The sequence below is a fragment of the Mercenaria mercenaria genome, chromosome 17, assembly GCF_021730395.1.
Source record: "Mercenaria mercenaria strain notata chromosome 17, MADL_Memer_1, whole genome shotgun sequence".
NCBI lineage: Eukaryota > Metazoa > Mollusca > Bivalvia > Venerida > Veneridae > Mercenaria > Mercenaria mercenaria.
This window is the reverse complement of record NC_069377.1, coordinates 67565356-67591471: the sequence shown is the minus strand read 5'-3', so window position 1 is coordinate 67591471 and position 26116 is coordinate 67565356. Positions and strand designations below refer to the sequence as shown.

The 26116-nt window shown below is 35.2% G+C and overlaps 3 protein-coding genes across 16 annotated transcripts in view; 1 reads left to right on the top strand and 2 right to left on the bottom strand.

The window, feature by feature from the left end:
* The window catches only part of LOC123536344 (uncharacterized), a 377622-nt gene that overhangs the window by 51936 nt on the left and 299570 nt on the right, over positions 1-26116 (bottom strand). The gene's annotated exons all lie outside the window — the stretch shown is intronic.
* LOC123536346 (lipoxygenase homology domain-containing protein 1-like) overlaps positions 1-26116 on the top strand; it is a 124778-nt gene that overhangs the window by 17652 nt on the left and 81010 nt on the right. For all 11 annotated transcript variants that reach the window (XM_053528483.1, XM_053528476.1, XM_053528480.1 and 8 more), the window contains exon 11: positions 6195-6297. In XM_053528483.1, the coding sequence (XP_053384458.1) occupies positions 6195-6297 (103 nt within the window). The remainder of the gene's footprint in view (positions 1-6194; positions 6298-26116) is intronic.
* LOC123536343 (uncharacterized) overlaps positions 12393-26116 on the bottom strand; it is a 31356-nt gene continuing 17632 nt past the window's right edge. For all 3 annotated transcript variants that reach the window (XM_045319459.2, XM_053528485.1, XM_045319460.2), the window contains exons 2-3: positions 16181-18412; positions 12393-13977 (exon numbers count right to left, since the gene is read on the bottom strand). In XM_045319459.2, coding sequence (XP_045175394.2) covers positions 13877-13977; positions 16181-18137 — 2058 coding nt within the window. In that variant the 5' untranslated portion in view covers positions 18138-18412 and the 3' untranslated portion in view covers positions 12393-13876. The remainder of the gene's footprint in view (positions 13978-16180; positions 18413-26116) is intronic.

Genomic DNA, 26116 nt, shown 5'->3' with positions numbered 1-26116 from the left:
TTATATAGACTTATATAGGGAAAAACTTTGAAAAACCTCTTGTTCAAAACCACAGGGCCTAGGGCTTTGATATTTAGTATGTGACATCATCTAGTGGTCTTCTACTAAGATTGTTCAAATTATCTCCCTAGGGTCAAATATGGCCCCGCCCCGGGGGTCACATGGTTTACATAGACTTATATAGGGAAAAACTTTGAAAATCTTCTTGTCCAAACCACAAAGCACTGAAAAAAACTTTGACCTCGACATTGACCTAGTGACCTACTTTCACATTTTTGAAGTTACAGGCTTCAAATTTGGACCACATGCATAGTTCTGTGTTCCGAAATAAAATTTGCCCTTGATTTTGACCTAGTGACCTACTTTCACATTTCTCGAGCTACAGCTTTCAAATTTGGACCACTTGCATAGTTTTGTGTACCAAAATGAACTTTGACCTTAAGATTGACCTAGTGACCTACTTTCACATTTCTGTAGCTACAGGCTTCAGATTTAGACCACATGCATAGGATTGTGTACGGAAACAAACTTTGACCTTGACATTGACCTAGTGCCTACTTCCACATTTTTGAAGGTACAGGCTTTAAATTTGGACCACATGCATAGATTTGTGTTCTGAAGTGTAATTTGACCTTGATTTTGACCTAGTGACCTACTTTCACATTTCTCAAGCTACAGCTTTCAAATTTGGACCACTTGCATAGTTTTGTGTACCGAAATAAACTTTGACCTTAAGATTGACCTAGTGAGCTACTTTAAAATTTCTCAAACTACAGCCTTCAAACTTGATGCACATGCATAGTTTTGTGTACAAAGAACTTTGTCCATGAAATTGATCTAGTGACATACTTTCACATTTCTCAAGCTACAGCTTTCGAATTTGGACCACATGCACAGTGTTGTGTAGGAAATGAAATTTGACCTTGAGCTAGTCAATAAGTCTTGAAAATTGGAACACTCAAAAATGGCACATTGGTGGGCGCCAAGATCACTCTGTGATCTCTTGTCATTGTAAAAATTAGTAAAAAATAAATATCATGTATTTCCATAACATATAACCTGTCAGTGATTAAGTTTCAAAGCTTACTTAGTTAAGAAATATAGCATTAATTTCCTGATATCTTTTTTTAAAAAAAGAAAAAATTGTCATAAAATCTGGAGGCCAGTGCCTTTAAACATTGAAATTTAACAGTATAGAGCCAATATTTTAAAATTTCATTTTGTGTGCAGTGTTCATATTACTCTCTTGCTCATATTGCCGGACTGAAGGTCGGGGGTTCTACTCATTGCTTGTTTGCTAGAGCTATATCCAAGGACAGAAGGTAGGTAGGTCTACCCTATTTCTCTTATTGCAAGATGTACTGCCGCATGCCCGAGGACAGGTCAGCGGTTCTACCCAGGTGCTCTTATTGCCAGAGTGATAGGATGGAAGGTTGAAGTTCTACCCTCAGGTGCCCAATTTTTTAGCTACTCACCTGTAGGGCTGACTGGGAAGGCACCTCTATATACAGTACAATCGCGATCCTACGAAAAGCCAAGGGACCGGCCGTTTTTTTCGTAATATCGCATTTTCGTTCGAGCGCAGCATAGGACATTTCGCTATACAGCACCTTAAAATCTACACGTCGTAACCCGTGATATTTAAACGTGTGATTTTCGTATCGGAGTACATGTATACCGATTTTATATGTACATCTGGGTTTACATCAAATCTTATCCGAATCTGAACTCAGATGGTATCTAGAATATAAAACGGGTTTTTTTTTTTTCTTCACTTTTTATTCACTGTACATGAAAGATATACAGGGTACATATACCGATACCCTCAGCTACCCTTAACTGCATTGGTTGGTATAATAAAATGAAAATATACAGACGATCAGGACTTAATTATTTTTTTTCATTTTCTTTATGCACAGATGTTTGAGACGTATAGATATCGGAGCAAGTGTGACTGGTATGCCATCCGATCGGATAGTCAGAGGAGAAAAAAATTAATCACTAAATTGTGTCATAGTATACAATGTAATCGTTTCGAATTTAATTACTAAGTTTTCACACTTTAATTACTGTTTACGCCCAGCTAAAGGATAGTGACACTTTCCACTCTAAAGCATTTTCACGCCGTTATGAAAGGTGTGAAAACTTATACGATACAGATATTTGTAAAATCGCAACTAAAACAAACTGAAAACAGGCTTAAAGAGCAAAACAATACATTCGTAGGAGCGCATTTTTCGTAAAATTGCATTTTCGTAAAACCGCGACTTTGTTACATAGAAATAAGAAAGAAAGCAGCCGGGACCACAACACCTTTTCGTAGTATACCGGTATTTCGTTAAATTGCGATTCGTAGCATCGCGAATGCACTGTACTACCAAAGGGGTCCGGCACATGAGTGGATTCAGTTTAATGACTTATTTTAGTGTCCTAGGGCCATAACCATCAAAAACCCATACTAATATGACTACTCCCATGTGCTGGACCCCTTTGGTATATACTGTACAATGTCACACACTGTAACGCAACCTACTTATATAAAAGCTGAAAAGTCCTCAAATCTCTTACAAAATTTTCTCCTGTTACTTAAAACAAAACTAGTTTTAAAGTGGACTTCTCACTTTTGATAGATCAAATAGATTCAGTGTATGGCATTATACAATATATAGTTGAATGTGTGCAGTCTCCAGAGCAGATGGGTAGCCAAAAAAACAGGATCCTGTGCTTCGACCTGGGTGGTCTAACTGGTGATATGGATAATACCTGAGGAAGGATGGCCGACCGTTCTACCAAGATACTCACATTGTTGGAGTGATGCCTTAGGACGGAATGTTGGTGGTTCTACCAAGGTGCCTGAAAGAATACCTAGAGGGTCTCCTGGAGGTCGTCTTCCAACATAAAAAAGCTCAAATGTCACTATTTGACCAAAACCCCTAGAAAACAAGCATAGTGATGCCCCTTTTTAAACTGAATTTTTATTGAAGATTCACTTATTATTGATAATCACTTTCTAATGTTATCTCATTTGTACAAAACATGGCATTGTGTCAAATTTAGTACAGATTGTTTTGTGTTTTAATAAGCGTAACTCTTTATTCTGACAGATTAAAATCTTTAAATAACCTGTTAGAAAATGAAAATTAGTTTTTATTGTTTTATACTTCTAACTTAATTTGGTGGCAGTAATGTATTGATTAAAATCATTTACTAATGTTTAACAATTTATCTTTATTCCCAACAAGAACAATACCCTTTTGTCTCATTTTAGTATCATTTATTGCCCGCCTCCCATTTACTCTTAATTTATCATCAGTTAATTTCCTATTTATCTACATTTTATCATATAAAACTGAAATAATACCTAACAAAATGGAATTAAGTTTGCTGTTTTGTTCGTCAAAATTTTTTTGAATTGCTGAGCATGCTGTTTTCTTAAATTAATCACCAGCCATGTGCAGTTCAGTTTAATCAGAAATAATGTTTCTATCAGCATTAACATCAAAAACCTGTAAAATCAATTTTCTGCTATGATTTTGTGTCAAGGGTAATCAAAACAGTTGGAATAAAAACTACATAAATTCAAGATTTTTAGTTCACCTGAGCACAAAGTGCTCAGGGTAAGCTGTTGTGATTGCTCACCATCCGGTGTCCATCTATCCGTCCGTCCATCTGTCCGTGCCCACATTTGCATAATTACTTGCATGGCTATAGGAACAATAGGTAACTGTACTTTTTCTTTGATGTCATTCATTCCGTAAGGCTTTTATGTGGCTATTTTTCTTCTATGTGGCTAAAAGAACAATAGAGAGAACAAAAGAGTAGCCACATAAATACCCATATATAGGAACGTCCGTCTGTCCATCCATCCGTCCTTCCATCCATTTTAATAGTCAACACTTTTCTTCAAACAATATCTCCTCTGAAACCATTGGGTGGAAGTTGATGAAACTTGGCTTGACTGTTCCTTGGGTTTTCCTCTTTCAAAGTTGTTCAAACCATTCCGCTTGGTTGCACATAGGGGCCACCAGAGCTAAAAATAGAAAAATTTCTAACAAGAAACTGCTGGTCCGATTTCAGAATAATTTCATACAAATGGTCCTTATGTAAACCACTGTCAAGATTATTCAAATTTTTATGATTTGTCAAAAAAAATGCTTGCCAGGGGACATGGTCACTTTTCCCTATATATATATAGTGGAAATTTTAAAAATCTACTTGTACGAAATAGCTGGCCTGATTTTGAAATAACTTCACACAAATGGTCCTGATGTTACCTTCTGCCAATAGTGTTCAAATTATTACGACAAGTAAAAAAACATGGCATTGTCTTTTTCCCAGATATGTATATAGTGGAAACTTTAAAAATCTTTTTGTATAAAACTGCAGGTCAGATTTTGAAATAAATTCACACAAATGGTCCTTGTGTGATCATCTACCAAGATTAATCAAGTTATTCTGATTCCTCAAAAAATATGGCCACCAGAGGGCGTGGTCCATTTTCCCTAAATGTATATAGCTTAATCATTAAAAATCTCCCCTTATTTATGTAGAGAAAACTTTAAAAATCTTTATGTTTGATATTTTCATATCATATTATTTCCCTAGTGTCTGACCCAACCTCATCCCCCCCCCCAGCCACGCCCCTACAAAAAAAATTTATCATAATAACACAACAAACACTCACACATACACATAACCTGCCTGTATATATTTAGTAGAAACTTTTAACTATTCAAGCAAGCAACAAATCTCAGGCGGGTGATATAGGGCCATCATGGCACTCTTGTTCTGAAATATGTTCTGATTATTGCAATAAAGATATTCATAAACAGTAATGATTTAAGATGTAACTAAATGTCTATGGTATGTTAACACTGCTGGAGATGGAAAGGAGATAAGCAAGTTCTTCAGTAATGTAGGAAACATAGAAAACATAAGTAAATTTACAGTCAGGCACCACTGGAACTGCTGGAATGGACCTATGTGCTTGAACCTTCTTTGTTTGTACAAGCTGTGTGTCACTGTGTTCTCAGATTTGCTCTTCTTGAATCCATCTAGGGGACACTTATAAAAAAAAGTGACAGTTTATTGAGGTTGTGTGGTTGTAAATTTGAGGATTTAGCTGAGTGGTTTGCTCTGAGCCAAACACTTAACCTACATGTATATGAAGAAAGAAGTTCAATCCAGCTTGGTGTATGCTTCTTCAGAATTATGCATTTCAAATTTAGACATATTTTTACTCCTAGGTTGTGTTTCTCAATGTTTTTAAGTTTGAAATTTTGACTCACACCTTAAAGTTTCTTTTTTTGCTTTGTCATTGCTTCTGATTTTGATGAAGCTTTTCACAACAGCCAAATTATTTGCCATTCTTAAGTCTGTTAGTTTTAGAGTTTAATGTTGTTGGATATGGAATCTGCACTGCAGGGACGATTTCATATTGGCACAAAAATCACACCTCATTGAAACAGACCATAAACATCTTAGGCCGAAAATTATGAAAGGTCAAAGGCAAGGTCATTTTTAATCTTTCTCAAATCAGACATGATTTTATTGAAATCACTGACTTCCAGTCCAAAGACAGAAAATTTTAATTCCATATTTATGCAAGCACTCCTATTTTCCCCTTTTTCCATACAGTGCTACTAGCAAAGATACATAATGTTCTAGTCTTTTATGTAAACTGTATGCAAGAGTTACATTCCTTTTTTTTTAAAATTAGATATATATCAAAAGCAGATATCTTAAGACAAGAGGAGCATGTTGAATGATTAAACAGTATGTAAATTATATTGGAAGCACTATTATGAGTAAACTACTAATGAGGTTGTGATGTTGAGATATAACATCAAAAATTAGAAACATCATAATCCTGTAGAGACATCAGATACATCAGAACTTTCTGCATTTTGTACTGCTGTGTATAACACAAGTGGTAAAGTTACAGTATTTGAGTTAAGTGAAAAATCATGTACCTAGTTAGATAACTGCACTTCTGGCTTTTTTGCAGGGAAAATACAGATAATTTGGGCAGGTCAGCCCCCTTGCCCCCACACTCCCTCCTAAAACTTTGAAATCACTTCTTTAAGCCATAGAAACAGTAAACTCAAATATTTTTTTCTTTACAAACAGATCTGAAAACAAGCAGTACCGGTATGCTACCACATTTCTCAATGTGTTGCTTTTGCATTTTTCAGGACAGATGAATTTGTAATTGAATGTCCTTGCCTCGGTCGACTTGACAGGCTCAGAATAGGTCATGATAACTCTGGATTCGGACCAGGCTGGTACCTTGATAAGGTAAGATTTATACAATATGCATGTTGGAATCCACTTGGCTGCCAGCAGTGAAGATTTGCAATGTCTTCAAACATAAACAAATTCTTGTTTAATACATATTGAATTTTCTTTATAGGTCAACTGTATTGATTAAATTGATAAAAAATGAGCCAGTTTGAAAGACATGCAGTAAGCACGACTAGAGTAGGCCTCTCAATATTCAGGTAGAATACAAGGTACAAGTTATGTTTACCCACTCTCCAAAAGTATTATCTTTGGCAGGCACCGTGTAAAATATGGAGTGGAGTGGTGGAGTGGAGTCTGGAGTCGATTTTGAAGTCAAGTTTGGAGTCGCTTTTGGAGTCAATTTTGGAGTCAGTTTTGGAGTAAAAAAAAACTGACCTCAACAAGATTAATTGAACTATTTCAATAGTTAATAAAACCTAAAAATTCATTAAATGATCCTACGTTTATATGTCACCTCCAAATAATTATCCACATAAGTATTTCACACTTACATGTACTAGTAAACTGTTGAATCATGAATGGGCTCAATATCATACTCCTCTAGAAATAACAATAACAGTTACTGATGTTTTCTCAAATGACCCTTATCAGATTGGTTTGAATAACTTACCATTACATTGGACAGTTAATTACAACAAGTCACTCTCTACTTTATGACAGATCTCTACAAAATTCTGCTGGAGAAGGTACTGGTACAGCACCTCAGCATGATATCTCATTCTTATCAGGACTTGACCCCTAGTTTCTTCATGGTTTGTTATTTATGATGTTGGGTCAGATGTTGCCTGAAGATTACTCAGAGAGAATTGATAAACATTTCTAACTTGAAATGTTAAATAATGAGAAAGTATTGTTTTAAGTTTTTAAAATTAATCCGGAAAATGAAAACAAGAAAAAAAACCTAGATAATTAAATATTTACTATTTACTACAAACGGCATAATATAATGAGACACATTATAATAAGACATGATATTACTTGATGAAATTAATGAAGGATAGAATACTGTGTGTTATGCATATGTTTATAATAGACAATAGTACAATTCACAAAAAAAAAATACATTTGCACTAGTCTGGTTCTTGATTCGTCTGCTCATTCCATACAAAATTTGCTTTCAAACCATATTCGAGTAAGACAAATTGTTAAAGAACTATATGAATTCTGATCAACTTCATAACTGTGCAGGCCATTCTCGCATACAAGAGCTCTACCACCGTTCTCGGGTACCATGTCGAACATCAGATGAATGAGAATAGTGCAGGCTGATCTAGTTCGATGCAAATGCAGTAAACTATGTAGGTTTTCTCATGATGTGGCTCAACTATGAATAAAGACAAAACATCTGCATTTAAAAGATTTGCATTTTGTAAATTTTAAGTTCTGACTGTTAAATAGTAAACATGTAAATAGGTCTGCCTTCTGCAAACAATGCAGACCATGATCAGCCATGGTCTTCGCTGGTCAAAATTCAAAATTTATAAACGATACCTACCGTATTTTCCCGAATTAAGGCCCCCCCTCTAATTAACGCCCCCCACCCGTTTTGGAGGGGAAAAAAAGTCAATAAGAACGAAAAAAAATCACCTACCTCATTTTTATAAGTCCACATAATAAGTAATTTACAGTAAGTATCCAATGTATTAAGAATTAAACACTTTTAAACAGTACATGTACCGTAAATCCAAAACGTTTATACGGTACGTATCCAATCATCAAATAGAAAATTAAACGGTAAATCCATTTTTGATTTGTTTTTGCACCACCCGCGCACAAGCTTCCTGTCGACTTTAAACAAATTTGTGGCAAAGTGTTAACCTTTTCTTCGGCAGTTTTAATAACTTTTAATTTAAAAGCCGGCACATAAGCAGGGTGTCAAACCACTGACATTGTGTATTGCTACCCGCATGTACTAAGGAAAATATTATCGGAGTACACAGCTGTTTGGGTATGATGACGTAATGTGTAATGTCGCGAGCGTGTCACGGAATACATGAGGTACCGTATTTAAATGCATAATTTTAAGACACACTGCATTAAATTGGATGCCAAATAATTACGTTTTGGGGCAATTAAACAACACAGAAACACTTTACAGTTGGTTTGAACGATGTTTTTAAGTTTTGTAAAAAAATTATTTTTTTATTTTTTTACCTCAAATGAACGCCCCCTCTTTGGAAAATGTAACGCCCCCGGGGGCGTTTATTCGGGAAAATACGGTATATCAAATAACGAATGGTTTATTGAGAAAATAACAAGGTCAGAATTTATAAATATCCACTTACTTGAGTCAGCTATAAAGATTGCAGGCGAGTAGCCGGGACCTTGTTCATAGTATGCAGGGGTGGTGTTTGGGTACGGGGGTATCCTCCCCCAAGAATTTTTATGCCCCCGAAGGGAGGCATATTAGTTTTCAGCTGTCCGTCGGTTAGTTAGTTCGTTAGTCACAACGTTAACTTTTTGCATGAAGGCACTTTACTCGCAAACCACTGCACCCAGGACCTTCAAACTTCATGTGCTGATAGTACTTATTGAGTACACCACCCTACTGACTTTGGGGTCACCAGGTCAAAGGTCAAGGTCACAGGGGCCAACGTTAACTTTTTGCATGAAGGCACTTTACTCGCGAACCACTGCAACCAGGACCTTCAAACTTCACATGCTGATAGTACTTTTGCATGAAGGCACTTTACTCGCGAACCACTGCACCCAGGACCTTCAAACTTCACATGCTGATAGTACTTATTGAGTACACCACCTTTACTGACTTTGGGGTCACCAGGTCAAAGGTCAAGGTCACAGGGGCCAACATTAACTTTTTGCATGAAGGCACTTTACTCGCGAACCACTGCACACAGGACCTTCAAACTTCACATGCAGATAGTATTTTATGAATACACCAACCCTACTGACATTGGGGTCACCAGGTCAAAGGTCAAGGTCACAGGGGCCAACATTAACTTTTTGCATGAAGGCACTTTTCATGCGAACCACTACACCCAGGACCTTCAAACTTCACATGCTGATAGTACTTATTGAGTACACCACCCCTACTGACTTTGGGGTCACCAGGTCAAAGGTCAAGGTGCTGTGTGGGCATTTGTCACCATTAGTGACAGCTCTTGTTTAAAATGAGAACAGCAAATGGTGCATTTTGGGTATATTTGAAGTAAATACAGTGAACGTAAACCTTGTTCTTTTTTTTTTTGTTTGTTTTGTTTTTAATAAATTTCATACAAAATGTATTATTTTAGTAGACCTACACACAGTTGTGAAAGAGACATTTTTATTACAGATATTTTTCAGTACATACAATAGGATCGAGCCAATATGCACCCTAAAACAGAGCAAATCACCTATCCTTTTTCTATACAAACTGACCGATCATTTGGTCCAATCTCTAAAAACATTGGTTTAAAAAACGCAGGCTTTTGTTGTAACTTTAAAATAAATCAACAAAGGCATATTGATGGGCGATATTGAAAAAATGTTCAAAGTGTTTATTTAGAATTATTGCTATTACGTTCCCTTTCAGGTTAAGCCTGCAATAACCCTCGTTATTTTCAGTAGTTTGGAAATTTCTATGCTTAATTTAATGGTTTGATCAGATTTCTACAGAAAACAATGCTAAAGACTGAACAAGATTTGTAGAGAGGCTGATATCTTTGAATTCTTTCTTTATAATATCCAAAGTGTTTCTGGGACTTTAATACCCTTGGTAAACAATAATATTACCAATAATGACATGACCATTGTCTTAAAGCACAGACTCTTAACAGAAATTTTATAACCAGGAAAACCGTGATGAAAACAGTTATAACCAGTGTTGTTGTTTTTTTTTTTTTTTCGACCATAAAATCAAGGAATTCCATCCCTAAATTCACCACAAAAATGATAATAATAATTAATATAGACCAAACACTTCAGTAACATTAAGCATCAATGAGACTGCACTCACAAAATCCCTTAACATTTAAAAAAAAGTCCTGCTTGAGAGGCCGCATAAAATTAGAGACCATTTGTCTTAAGACCCATTTTATCAATCAAGATTGTTTCAGTAAGAGACAATTACATATATTTAGTGACTACAGGCCTGAGAGAAATCACCCCCATGCCTCCAATCCAAAAATGGCTCCAAAAAAGACTCCACTCCAAATTTGACTCCAAAATCGACTCCAAAACTGACTCCAAATTTGACTCCGAAAAAGACTCCACTCCAAAATCGACGCCAAATTTAACTCCAAAAAAAGACTCCACTCCAAATTTGACTCCAAAATTGACTCCAGACTCCACTCCACTCCACGACTCCACTCCATATTTTACACGGTGCCATCTTTGGCATTCACTTTCCGGATGCATTTTTTCTGTACTTTTATGCATCATTTTGTATGTACATTTTTATCAAGTTCACTACCAGATTTTGGCAGTTTTCCATTAATTATCAATTTAATTACAGTAACCCTGTTCAGAATTTAGATATTTTAACCTCCACCTGTATGTTCGTAATAAAAAAGTACCCTTAAAAAAAACTTACGACCACTCTAACTTAAGTATGAATTATTTCAGATATATATCAGAATAAGATAGGAGAGGATAGATTATGTCAAAGATTAGAGGATATATAGATCATGTCAAGAATAGTTTTCGATTTTCTGAACTTTGTAATCTTGTTGAAAAATCAATTTACAGCTAGATAGATTGAGAAGATGTCTAGCTATTTACTTCAAATAACTAGACTTTTGATTTTATACCTGAGATAGGTTTTAAATGTGCATTTATTGCCAATTTGCGAAGACTTTGTCTTGTAAACAAACATAAACAGATGCTGATAGTTGTGATTTTCAACAGAGATTAGATGCAGTTGTACAAACAATAATTGGCAATCATTCGTTATTGCATCACAAATAATTATAGACTGAACGTTATTTTTGTGCTCTATACGGATATAAACCACGTAAGGACTTTCAAATCCCTATATCACACTAGCCATTCTCCGATGGTTTGTCAGATGTGTCAGTGTGGTTTATACCCATCTTAACATACAAACAATCATTTTCAGGTCTTATATTTACATTACAGTAGCTTGCAACCAAACAAATAGGTGTTTTTTCTTCGAGTATTTTAAAGTGATAATAAATGTCAGACTATCTTTTAAATAGAACAGTAAAAGGACATGCCCACACTAAATTTTTGCCTTCTGTAAGAAATACAGTTCTAGATTTAAGTTTAAAATATCTTTAAATTTACTAAATGTGTCAATTGAGTTTTGATCTTTACCATAAGAAAAATTCGTTCAGCTATAATTGAATGTCTTTTAGAAATTTGGTTGCTAATTTTCAGGTTTTTTTGAAAACCATCATTTTCTTTATATATACACACAACCCTGGTGTAGTAGTAAGAGTGTTTTGCAACAAAGTGAATGTCTTCCCGACATTTGTATGGGTTCAAGCCTTTTTTCATAAATGTTTTTTTTTTCATGTTAAGCAATTTTCTTTGGTCTTCCTTATTTAAGACGTTTTTGACCATACAAAGTATAATGAGTGCTATCCTACTCGCCCCAGCGTCCGCAGCCACACCTCGGATAAAGCTCTTTTATTACTTGATGGATCTGTTTCAGACATAAAATAGTCATTTCTCATTATAACCCACATCATATGACACAAAGACCATAACTCTTGCACGCATATTTCATGAATTATCCCCCATTTTACTGAGAATTTGGTGCTCTTCCAATATATCTTTGTTAGTACTAAAGGGATTTGATTCAGACTTAAAACAGTCCTTCCACATCATTGTCCTCATCATATGACAAAAGATCTGTGACTGTTGCACACATATTTTTCAAAATAATGAAATAATGAAGTAGGTTCCTTTTTTACTTAGAATTTCAGTTGAATTCTGATTTCAGACAATCAAAATCACGAGTATGCAGTGTTTTTTTTAGTTCTGGGGAAATATTGGCAGTGCTCATCAGGAGGGAAAATCATGCTGTAACAACTAAAATGTTGGAAAATTTGCCTTCTTAAAACAAATAGTGTCTTTCATTAATATGTTACACACTTTCTTGAAGAAAATAACATAAAAAACAGTGCACATAAACATGCCTTTTTAATTTCCATTGGTGAGAATTTAAAGCAGATCAATTCCTGATTTAGGTAGTGCGTTATTTGATACAATAAATTTGTATTGCTTAAAATACATTAGACTAAGACTTAAAGTATTGTCCAGTATCTTCATCCACTATAGTCATTAAATACTCCAGTGATAGCTCTAGCTTCCAATTTCTGTATCCACTTTGAAATAGTCGAGCGTGCTGTCTCCTGTAACAGCTCTTGTTTAGTTAACTTTGTCATTCTTACATACTGAGTCACAATGAGGTGATGTATCAAAAAATAATGAGCTTGGTATTGTTGTCCTTTGGGCTTTAGAGCTTCAGAGTTCTAGTGTTGAAATATAATAATTGTGTAAATAATGTTTAAAATATAAACATGTGATTATTAGATGTATAACAAAATTTAATATAATTATAACTCTAATTTTATTCCCACAAAACATGATAAAAAGAAAGAAGAGTCTGTTTTATCCTTGAGAATGATATTATAATCCCTTCATAAACCTTTTAAATATTTCAAAACACCCTGTTATCATTATCTGAATCTGTTTATTTGAAGCTTGTTAATTGAGTTCCCATGTTTCATTGAAATATTAGTTTTAATGTCCCATTGTGAACCACTTCTCTAAGCAAAAACCACAATTAAATCAAAAGTTTTAGCCATTTCTTTAATTTGTTTATCATGAAAAGTATTTTCTTACATACATGCAGTAAAAACAGAAATTAATAAACCTTGAAATATTACTTTTTCAAGAGATAAACAGGGCTGCATGCTTATTTATAAAAACAACATCATAATAAGAATGGTAATGAATTACATAAGTCTAGTAGACTAATGTACAACTGTGGTCCAAGGTTGTTCAGTCAACAGGGCATTATATTAGGCTGCCAGTCAAGGGTTCATGAATTAGACCACGAAGCAAGGTGATTTATGTCCCTTTACTTGTGCAGTTTGTCCAAAAAAGGCAAGTCTGAACAGTTAGAGAAGAAGCTCTTTTGGTAATAATTTAATTGTACATAACATAATATATATAAAATACTGTACAGAACTGATGAAAATGTAATAATTAAAAACATATACAGGGCTCAGCAGGTTGACTGTATTCAGAGGCAATAGAGACAAAGTACCACATACATAATATAGTATAGTCAACTATGACTTATTCAAACTTCATTAATATTACATTCAGTGAGATGTATGAAGCAAAATTATCCAACTGTTATTGACTTCTGCCATCTGTATCACATGACAGGTCAGTTTTGCCTTAATTATTCCTGAAAGAAAGGTCACTGCATCCCCACCAAGGGAGAATAACTTTGCTAACACATCTCTGTTTCTTTCATCCCTGTTGCAGAGTGTTAAAATACTGTAGGCTTTTATTGTGTGCAAAGGTGTCAGTTTATGAAGGGGCAGTAACTCCCAATTTTACTTCATGTTGATGTGAGGTATTAGCAAATGTATCAAGGGATGGTAACTCCACACTCGTACCATTCTGGTGTTGGGCTGAAGAAAGATAATTTGGCCTTAATTGGAACTTCACCCCAATTACCTCGTCTGTAACCTGAAATATATATACACAAGATTAACTTGTAATTCTGAAAACATAATGATCTTGATCCTAGTGCTTTTGTTTATAATGTGGCTGTACATTATTTGGGGTTATAAACATGAAATGTAATTATTTCCTCTATACTTCTGAAAAATTATTTATCACTTATTAGTTAAGGAAAGCCTAATTCAGTCAGATGATTTTTATTTTCAACCACTGAAAAAAGTATGTTTAAAATCAAACTTGCCAACAAAATCTTAATTCTGGTATCTTTTATATAAACTGGAATAAGGAAAACAAGACAAAGTGTACTTTTTACTTTGAGTTTTGTTTTCATTATTTCAAGAAAAACTTAACTTGCTTATCCTGACATTTAATTTTTTAAACCATCAGTGTAATGTTTTCAAGTAATTGCACTCTTATGCATCATTTACTTATAACATCTAAATAGGAAGTAAACAGCTATGATTTCTGCAATTTATCATTATTATATAACATTAGGCTTAAGAAATAAGATACGAAATTTATGATGAGATATTATTGCAAATTTTAGTCTGGAAGCTATTACAATGAAATGCAAGTCGAAGATAAAGAGGCAGTTAAGGAATTAAGTGTATGTTTCACATTTGAGCCGCGCCAAGAGAAAACCAACATAGTGGGTTTGCGACCAGCATGGATCCAGACCAGCCTGCGCATCCGCGCAGTCTGGCCAGGATCCATGCTGTTTGCTAACAGTTTCTCCAGTTCCAATAGGCTTTAAAAGTGAACAGCATGGATCCTGACCAGACTGCGCGGATGCGCAGGCTGGTCTGGATCCATGCTGGTGGCAAACCCACTATGTTGGTTTTCTCATGGCACGGCTCATTTTATCATATACCTGTTGTATCTGCTATCTAAAATTATTCATACAGTGTAACCGCGTTAAAGCAGTAACTGCTGAGACAATTACAGTCTGTTATACAGAGATTTCTTAATTGCTCAAGATTTTGTCACTCTGTTTTTGGGAGTTGTTGCTCTGGAAAGGTTTATTCGCAAAGAATTTTATAAGAGGAGAAAAAAATATAAAATTTTGTTGTTGTCCTGGTGTTTGCTTCACTGAAGTGTCAATAATAGAGAAGATACTATATTTGGAATGAAATTTAGGACAGTTAGACATAGTATACAAGTCATGTGTGTCACTGGCATCTGAGGGAGAAAATTTAATGAAATATGTTCTGTTTCTGGGGAGATCGATTTTAATGTACCACAGAACAGGTCCAAACAGTTTGGAAAATTTGTGTGTGTGCATGTACATTAGCTTATTTATAGTTGCCACTTGTACCCCATACATGTGACTCCTCCAGATATAGTAGGATAGTGCAAGATACAGAAGACAGTCCCATTCCAGAAGTTTCCCTGGTTTTCAGCATGCCAGGTGTAAAGCATGCACCAGACTCTTATCCCAATGTTAGCAATTTTAGTAAGAGAAGTGATGGTTCAACTAGCGACACCTGGTTTTGTAGTCAGTTAATATTACCGCTGAGCACTTCGTCTGCAGTAAGAATTTAAATGCCTTCTTTGGTTGTTTTTGCTCTTCAAAACAGAGGTTGTCCTATTGCATGAAGCCATTTAAGCTTGGAAAGACATTAATTTTATTCAGCACAAATTTTATATGCTTGTTTATGAATATTAGATTGTGAAAAGTATGTGTTTTGCAATGCCAGTTATTCATTCTCAATTTGTGCAAATGGTGCACTTAAAAGAAAAACCTGTGTAGTCTGCATGATTATCTGTGAAGGCAGTTATCAGTGCAAAAATAAATAAACAGGTACCATTTTTGTTTTTTTGTTATTAATCACCATTCATACTCATATCTGGTGTAAGGAAACTAAAATAAATATTTTTATGGGAAATGCTTTTAAAGTGAAAGTAAAATTTTAAAAGTTGTTTATCTAAGGGGGTTGAAAGCCATTTTATCACTTATATAGCAGTACATGTTCTCCACTACTGACTGGCAACTGTCTATTGTCAATTTATCAATTCATCATTGAGAACATTGCCTTACACAGGGATTAGACCTTGAACCTTCTCTATTCACAGTCTTGTGTTCAACCTACTTAGCCTAGCAAGTGGTCTACATGAAAGAAACGAAAAGCTTAAGTAGGCATATTATAATGATCTTACAGTTTTAGGTTGTAACTTTATAGAATTGTAACATGGTTTGATTTTGTCTTACCTGGTATTCTCTCAAACAGAGACGGTCCTTTCTTCAGTTTGACTTCAGAAGTTTTTGAAGCTCCCACAAATTCACAGTGGTCTTCACCATTTTGATTGGTGTCTCCAATATTAAGAAAAGTTTCACTGAGTGAATCACTGAGATATATTTTATACCGTTTTTCAGAACACAGAACAACGCCAACATAGGCACCAACTTCATATCCAGTTTTCTTCACAAACTTTTTTCCCCCATAGCATCCAGATCTACTGAAAGTATGATTAAAATTGACTTGTGCCCATTCATTTTTCTCAAGTGCTTCTTGTCTTTTCACTTGTTCATGGAAAGATACTCTATCCTGAATTTTATGTACTTGGCTCTGAAATTTATCTATTCTATCAGATAAATCTGTATGATTTTTTAAAACATCACTAAATTTGCTTCTGATGTGTTCAAATCCTTCTTGAACAAAGTCAATGTCATTTTGATGTACTTGAACAATAGAACTGATATTTTGTAAGACAGCTGGCCAGATATCTTTGATTTCTGCCACAAAATCAATAGCATCATACATGTCTAGCTCATGTAGAGTTTCACCAATTGAAAAAGAATCTTCGTAATCAGGGTATAATGTCTTGTTAATCTGATTGATTTGCTCTGTCATGGTCCGGATACTTTGTTCTAAATAGTAATTTTTCAGCTTAAAAGTTGCATTGAAATTTTGAAGACTATATTGCGTTTGTTTCTGAGATTTAGCAGTTGCTTGAATGAGGTTAGAAGTGGCTTGAGTCTGATCTCTTAAGTTTTCTAGTTCTAACTTGATTGGATTTGAGTCTGCAGATAGCTTAGATAAAATTCTATTTTCCAAAGCAACCTTCTCGAGGTCAAACTGTTCTCTGATTTCACCAGAAAGAGTGTTCGCTTGTAATAATGATGATAAACCAGTGCTCAGAGTCTCAACATCATGTTCTATTTGTTCAATTCTATCACTTATGTCTTTATATCCTTTATTATCCTTAAACACATTTTCATACTTTGTATCAAACTTTTTATCCAAATTGTCACTGACTTTACTAAGTTTTGATTCTGTCTGGTTTAAATGTTGTCCTACTATCTCTTTAACTTTTTTGGTTTGCTTATCCAGATGTTTTTTAACTTCGTCACTGAGGATAACAATTGCTTCTTTTATATCCAGTTCTTTAGTTTCACTCTCAGTCTGAAGAATTCTGGACTGAGGTTTTTCAGGAAGTTCATTGTTTACTGCACTGTCCATTGTTTCGTATCTTTCTTGAATAGGTCTTTTGTTATTTACAAACTCTCTTCTGTAATGCTTCTCAGTATGAGAACTTGGATCATAATAATTTCTATCACCATAATGCTCTACTCCATTAAACAATACTTCAGAGTTTATACCATTTACTAGTTTGTTGCTCTGTATTATATAAGATAGGAGTTCACTTCTAATATCATCCTTCAATTGTTGCCGGAATTCATAATGAATGTCACGTTTGATTTCCTCCTTTAATACCCCCATTTCTTTTCTAAGTGTTGATTTAATCAACCTTACCATTTTCTTTCTGTTAAATGTTTCCATATTCACTTCCTTTCCATTGCCATGTTCTCTTTCTTTTGTCAAATTCGTTTGGAGACTCGCTACACTATTTTCAAGTTTGAATAATCTTTCTGAAATTTCGCTTTTGTCTCTTCTTTGTAAATTCTGATTCAGTGTATCTTTTGTAAGCCGGATATTAAGACTGTTCATGTCACGTCGTATAGACAATAATTGACTTTCTACAGATTTCATTTTCTGGTCTGTATGGTAGTTACTTCCACCAGTGCATGCAGTCTTTATGCTCTCTTTTGGTATGACCAAGCTCACCATACAGTTATCTTGAGGATCATTTATTGAAACAGTACATGACATTAAAGCTATCTTGCTGAAAACAGTGAAAATGAATTGTAGATGTCGCAGAAGCATTTTCTCACCAATTCACTCTTTCATCAAATATCAAATTAGTTAATTAATGAATTAAAAATATGGCCTTAAAGTTTTGATTTCTTGTTAATAAAAAAGCATTCAGCAAATCCTCTAGCTAATGAGATTTTCATATTTCATTGGTATGAAAAATATTTAATCTGTATACATCTTGTTCACTAATTATATATTTTATGTGTTGTACAAAGGGTTCTTTGCATTCCTTCCTTGGGAATTGAGGATGTTTCTGTCATTTTCTTCACGGGTGTCTTCAAAATCTGAAAAAAAAAAAAAAGTAAATAGCCTTCAGTATTTTTTTTACATTTTTAGCCGGCCATCATCAGATGGTGGGCTATTCAAATCACTCTGCATCCGTGGTCCGTCCGTCATTCTGTCCATCCGTTAACAATTTCTCGTTATCGCATCTCCTCAGAAACTACTCGTGGGATTTTGACCAAACTTTGTCAGAATGATGTATTGGTACTCTAGTTGTGTCCCCCTGAAAATCAGACTGGTTCAACAATTATTGAGTGAGTTATGGTCCTTTGTTTATTTTTATAATTTACATAGATTTATATAGGGAAAAATTTTGAAAATCTTCTTGTCCAAAACCACAGAGCCTAGGGCTTTTATATTTGGTATGAAACTTCATCTAGTGGTCCTCTACCAAGATAATTCAAATTATATCCCTGGGGTCAAATATGGCCCCGCCCTGGGGTAACATGGTTTATATAGACTTATATAGGGAAAAGCTTTGAAAAACCTCTTGTCCAAAACCACAGGGCCTAGGGCTTTGATATTTTGCATGTGACATCATCTAGTGGTCTTCTACTAAGATTGTTCAAATGATCCCCTAGGGTCAAATATGGCCCCGCCCTGGGGGTCACATGGTTTATATAGACTTATATTGGGAAAAACTTTGAAAATCTTCTTGTCCAAACCACAAATCCCAGGGCTTTGATAATTGTTATGTAATATCATCTAGTGGTTCTCTACCAAGTTTGTTAAAATTATCCCCCTAGGGTCAAATATGGCCCCGCCCCCAGGTGTCACATGGTTCATATAGACTTATATAGGGAAAAGCTTTTAAAACCTTCTTGTCAATAACCTACAACATTCAAATTTAGACCACATGTATCGTTTTGAGTGGCAAGATGAACATTGACATGAGTTGACCTTGATTTTGACCTAGTGACCTACTTTCACATTTCTGTAGCTACAGCCTTCAAATTTGGACCACATGCATAGTTTTGTGCACTGGAAAAAACTTTGACCTTGACATTGACCTAGTGACCTACTTTCACATTTTGAAGGTACAGGCTTCAAATTTTGACCAATGCATAGTTTTGTGTTCCGAAATGAAATTTGACCTTGATTTTGACCTAGTGACCCACTTTCACATTTCTCAAGCTACAGCCTTCAAATTTGGACCACATGCATAGTTTTGTGTACCGAAAAAAACTTTGACCTTGACATTGACCAAGTGACCTACTTTCACATTTTTGAAGGTACAGGTTTCAAATTTGGACCACCTGCATAGTTTTGTGTTCTGAAATGAAATTTTACCTTGATTTTGACCTATTGACCTACTTTCACATTTCTCAAGTTACAACCTTTAGATTTGGACCACATGCATAGTTTTGTGTACCGAAATGAATTTTGATCTTGAGATTGACCTAGTGACCTACTTTCACATTTCTCAAGCTACAGGCTTCAAATTTGAAGCATATGCATAGTTTTGTATACCAAAATGAGCTTTGACATTGAAATTGATCTTGTTGTCACTACTTTCACATTTCTCAAGCTACAGCTTTTAAATTTGGACCACATGCATGGACCACATGCACAGTGATGTGTACTGAAATGAAATTTGACCTTGAGCAAGTCTTGAAATTTGGAACAATCAAAAATTGCTCATTGGTGGGCGCCAAGATCACTCTGTGATCTCTTGTTACAATGTTTGCTTTTGCAGAACTAGATATTAATTTTTCATCAGAATCTGATGCTTTGATTACAATATACAGGTTTGCACATCAATTTTAATGAGAAACAAAACCATAGTTTCACATCCCAGGTTGACTGAATATAAATCTAGGATAGCTCATTGATATTAGATGATCAGTCCCAGGAGAGCTCATTATCTGTAACTGACTGAGGTTCAATATAAATACTCAATTCTCAAGCAAGCTTTGAGTTTATTCCATGTTATTTTTAGTAATAATTTGATTGATACAAGATTGTTCATATCCTGATACTGATTCACCATTTGATTTTTATGTGTGTTTATTACATATATAAGTTTTTATCTCAACTATACAAAGTATAAGGAGAGCTATCCTACTCGCCCTGGCATCATGTTGGCGTCGGCGTCCACTTCGCGTCCACACCATGGTTAAAGTTTTGATACACTTTCACTTTATCTCTGTTGGATTTGCTTCAGATTTAAATAAGTTATTCCTCATCACAACCCACATCATATGACACAAGGGCCATAACTCATTAATCAGTATTTCATGAATTAGTCTCCCTTTTAACTTAACAGGTTAAAGTTTTGGTGCACTTTACTTTTTCTCTGTTACCTCTTAATGGATTTGATTTAATTTTGGTTAGTTTTTATCCATTTTCACTATATCTCTGTTATAACAGAAGAGATTTGATTCAAACTTTAAAATAACTGTTACTCATTATCATTCTGTATTAATCATACAAGGGCCATAACTCTCGCACCAATATTTCATGAATTATGCCCCCCTCTTACTTAGAATTTTAGGCTAGTTTTGGTGCATTTTCACTATATCTCTGTCATTACCTAATAGATTTGATTAAAACTTAAAATAGTTCTTCCACATTATCATCCTTATTGACACAAGGTCCATAACTCTGGCTCCAATATTTCATGAATTGTGTTCCCCTTTACTTAGAATTTCAGGTTAATTTTAATGCTTTTTCACCATATCTTTTTTATTACGTAATGGATTTGATTCAAACTTAAAATTGTTGTTCCACATTGTCACCCTCATCATATGACGCAAGGTCCATAACTCTTGCACCAATGTTTTATGAATTATGCCCCTTTTTTCTTTGAATTTATTTCCGTTTTGATCATTTGCCATGGTGCATTACTTTTGCAGAAATATTCCATATATGATGTCCCTTTATACTTAGTTAACCTTTACCCTGCTAAATTTCTAAAATGGACTGGTCCATCATTCAGTTTGGGCAATACCATTTATTATTTGAAGGGGTGTTCACTGAAAATTTACTGACTGAATAGCGAACAGTGCAGACCATGATCAGACTGCACGGATGTGCAGGCTGATCTTGGTCTGCACTGGTCGCAAAGGCAGAATCACTTGCCGACAGCAGGCTGAAGGTTAATGTTTTGATACACTTTCATTCTATTTTCTGTTATTAAAAACACATTTAGTTCAGACTTAAACTATTGTCAAAATATCGTCAGACACATTTGAGTCATTTAACACTCCAGTGATAGCTCAAGCTTCGTCAGATGTGCCCCATTTTACTATCAAGCATCGGAATAGTCGAGCGTGCTGTCTCCTGTGAAAGCTTTTGTTTCTTTGTTTGGTGGGTGGGGAGAGCAGTTTTTGCATTTATCAGAATTAAAGATTTTAGATCTACCAGTTTTCTATTAAAAAGCTGGTGAAGAACTGGTATATACAGAGAAATGAAATTAAACAACCTGACAGCTAGGTAAGCAAGTATTACTCACAATCTGCAGCCTGCATGTTGTAAGCTTATGTATAGTTGCCACCAGAGACTCCTGCAGAAGGCTGTTGGGAGGGTAGTGCAATGGAAGAAAAGCTTCTCTGATTCTTTGGCATGCCAGGTGTGAGGGATACATGTCCACGTGTTAATACTTTTGCTAAGGATTGAACTCAAACCACAGGTCTGAATAGTTAAGCCCTAATCAAACCAAGAAGGATATAAGCAGACCAAAGACAGTCAGGGTACATATTTATAATAAGCTATAAGGAACATAATTGTTTATCATTATTTATGATGGTAAAATTATTTTGTTTGAAAATTCAGCCATGTTTGAAAATTCTGCAGAAAAAAATATTCTTGCAACGAGTCTGTAAATTTGTCTGTTTTGGATTGCCAGTTAAAATTTATATTTTTTTTAATTCCCACAATGTAAATAAAATTAAAACGTGATGTAAAGTTAGCTGTCCTCTTAAATTTAAGAATTTTTTTTATTTTTTTAACTAAACCTGTGATAATCTGATGCTGTCTAGTTTTATGGACAATGGAAGCACTATGACCTAACGGACACCATACAGTGAATGGTATGGTGAGCTTAAAATGAAGAAAGACAACTGTTACAGACAGTTTCATTATCAACCTTGAACCTCATGCAGTTTAAACTTTCTAATCAAATATTTGATCATATGCCATATCTTAAAAGATTTTAAATCACAGGTTGTCAAAAACAGCTTTCATCATGAATTGATGTTCTACACTTCTTTCTAACAAGTCTTTTTATAAGCTAACAAATCTTTGCCAATACATTTTGAATTATGTAATCTTTACTCAAAATTTAAAAGATAAACTGCCAGCAACGGCAAAATTGAATAGTGCATTATCACGTAGTTTTATTTATTTTTATACCTCAAGGCCATTATTTTTTTATTTTTTGGTTTACGAACCACCAGGATGACACATGGTCGTAGGAGGAGGGAAAAAAAATAAAATTAAAAAACAGAATCAGAATTTTTTTTCTCTGTAGGAAACGGACCTTTGAAAGGAATATGGGTAAATTCTACATAACATCACACAGGCTGCACGTTATAATCTTCCTTCCCACTTTTGATGCTTTTTCCTGCAAATATACCTGTGACCTTGGTTATATTTGATTAAAAATGAGCCTTGGGGCTTGTCATAGTAGCTTGAGAAGAATTTTGTCTAGGTATTTCTGTGAAATTACATTAATATACAGCTGGGCAGGTAGCTGTAACATTTTTCTTGAAAGGACTGTACTTTTCATAATAACTGCATATATTCTCACAAACTAAATGATTGGAGACACAGAAGTCATATGTTAAACACTGACTGAAATTAATACCTTCTGTTATAACAACAGATGGAAGAATATAATATTCCCCACATTTGAACAACACTGTCAGATCTTAAACCCATGGATATATGATTTTACACTCAGCAGCTTTCAAGCATCTTGGCTGTTTATGGACCCAGTCTGAAACTTAGGGGTACAGCTATATGACAACATACTGTTGTAAATTTAGCAGCTAGTCTTATTAAAGTTGATTTATTAATTGATTCTACTGATGTGAAACTTTGACCTCTGCTACTAGAGATGTCATTCACCAGTTACCCTCATAAATTGCTTGGGACTGGAGTGTGTATCATTTTATCAGGGTATGTTGTCATCATGTACCATCGTAAACATGTCTGATCTGTTAGAGTTAGAGGTTGCTCCATATTTGGGATGGTACCATCAGTCAACGGTTATCCTCATAAATATTAGGGGTAATCTTTGTCTTTCATCACTATGATACACTCCAAATATGGGAGGGTACCTGCTTTTGTATATAAGCCTAGGTCAGAACTTGGAGGGGAATTCTTTACTTTTGGCTCGGACTTTGAAAATGACAGATCATAGAAACAAGAAATGAAATACTTTACAGTTATAATCATAAGTGACTTTAGACCAGATGAATGAGAGAATTATAATTTTGACAACATTATTTCCATCATTTAGACTATTTATCCATCACATAATAAACTGATGTAGTAAACTGGATTTTAAGTGTATTTTATCTATGGAGTATAAACACCCTCACCCGAACCTACGTTTTCCAACACTGGTGGCAGCGACGGAAATGGACTTATACACGTGCTTATAAGAAATTTGGACATATATTTCTATTCAAATATTTGTGGTGACAATTAAGTGATAATAAATGGGACCTAAAAAGCAACACGAAAAAGATTCTGTCACAACTGAAGACGATGATAGTCATGAACAATTATTAGCTGAAGTTGAACTTTTGAGACAAAAACTTAAATCGGCAGAAGTTGATAACTTGACCTTAAGTGAGAGACTACGCAAAAATGAACAGAAAGTACTTTACAAAGAGATGAATTAGTACGCAGTTACCAACAACGAATCAATGACATTTCTATGGAAAAAGACAATCAGATAAGAAATTTAGTCAATGAAAGGGACACAGCTTCGAATGAAAACAGCAATACATCAAGGCAGCAAAATCAACAGAGAGGCCGTGATAAATACGAGGTTCCTCTACCAAGCAAATTATCTTTGATGGCAAATCATCCTGGGAGAGTTTCATTCACCCATTTGAAGCTATGGTTGATGCGTGCAATTGGGACAATAGTGAACGTTTGTTCCGCCTTAAGAACAGCTTACGCGGTGATGCTGCGGAATACGCTTTCAAGCAGCGGGGAGCTGACGAATTGTCAAGTTATGCGAAGATAAAATCATCTATGGCGATGCGATTTCAGGAAAAGCGCTCCACTTCCTCCTATCTGGCTGAGTTAGAAAACCGGAAATACAATAGGGAAAAGAATCGTTGGCTGAATATGTGGCAGAGGTTAAGAGGTTGGTAATAAAAGGTTACCCCACAGCAAACAACGAGACGAGGGAAACGATAAACCTTCGGCACTTTCTTAAGGGACTTCAGGATTCTCAGGCGGCTTTGTTCATTGGGATGCAGGACCCAAAAACTATCGATCAGGCAAGAGAATTGCTCGACAACTATTCCAGCATCAGAGATGACGTGAGAGGGCGAGAATTAGGAACATTGACACGGGCAGGGAACCTTATGTAACAGAAGCAAGACTGCAAGAATTTGTAGGGATCTGAAATCCAACATAGGCAAAAAGATTGATCATCTCGCGAACCAGCTGAATGTTAAAAGTAGTAGATCACCTCGGATCGTAAAGTAAATCAGCGCCCAAGAAAAGATGTGCAGTGTTTTAGATGCCAGCAGTTGGTCACTATGCGGACGAGTGTAAGGCAAACCTTCAGGAAGGAACAAGTCGGAAAACTAGCTTCGACCAAGCCTAACGGCCCAGACTTGGTCAATAACAGTGAAGTCGAATTTAAGACTATTAAGTGTAGGAGTGCTAATACGGATGGTGTTTCCATTATATTGCCTGTAAATATTTTTCAAACTGTGCGCGCGAACTTAGTCATAGATACTGGTGCCTGTACTACAATTTTTTCTACTGCATTATATCATAGAATACCAGAGGATGTGCGACCTGAGTTGTGTAAAGTTGACCCTTCAATACGTCTTGAAGTTGCGGATGATGGTTTATTAGCCATAGATGGACAATGTGAATTTTCATTTAGTGCTTCGGGTCAAACTTTTAATTACACTGTATTAATTGCACCTATTCATGAAGATGGACTAATTGGATTAGACTTCTTGTATGAAAATGATTACCAACTTAGTGCTAAAAAGGGATTAAAATTGAATGGAAAATGTGTAGAACTCTAGTTGAAAAAGTTCCCTTGAGGGCAGTCAGAGTGACCACAAGGTCAAGAGTAACAATTCCAGCGAATTCAGAAACAGTAATACCTGGGGAGCTATAAATTTCGGTGCAATTAATTCATCATTGGGCATCATTTACCCTTCAGAGAATAAACAACCGGCTAACAATGTTTTGATGGGAAGTGTGCTCATTGCTCCAAAGAGAATTCAGGGTGATTCAATCCCATTAGACTAGTTAACACCTCTAACAGAAAAGTGAAATTATCAAAAGGGTCATTATTGGGATATTTACATGAAACTAAACAAGAGGATTTATTGAGAGAAAATGTCGATTTAATGACTGTGAAATATTGGACAATAATACCAAAACAAGTGAAAATGACATTAAATATGACATGACTAAATGGAGTAGTGGGTTAAAGGACTTGTACCATAGATCCTCTGAAAATCTCAATGAGTCACAAAAAGAAGCATTGAAGTGTC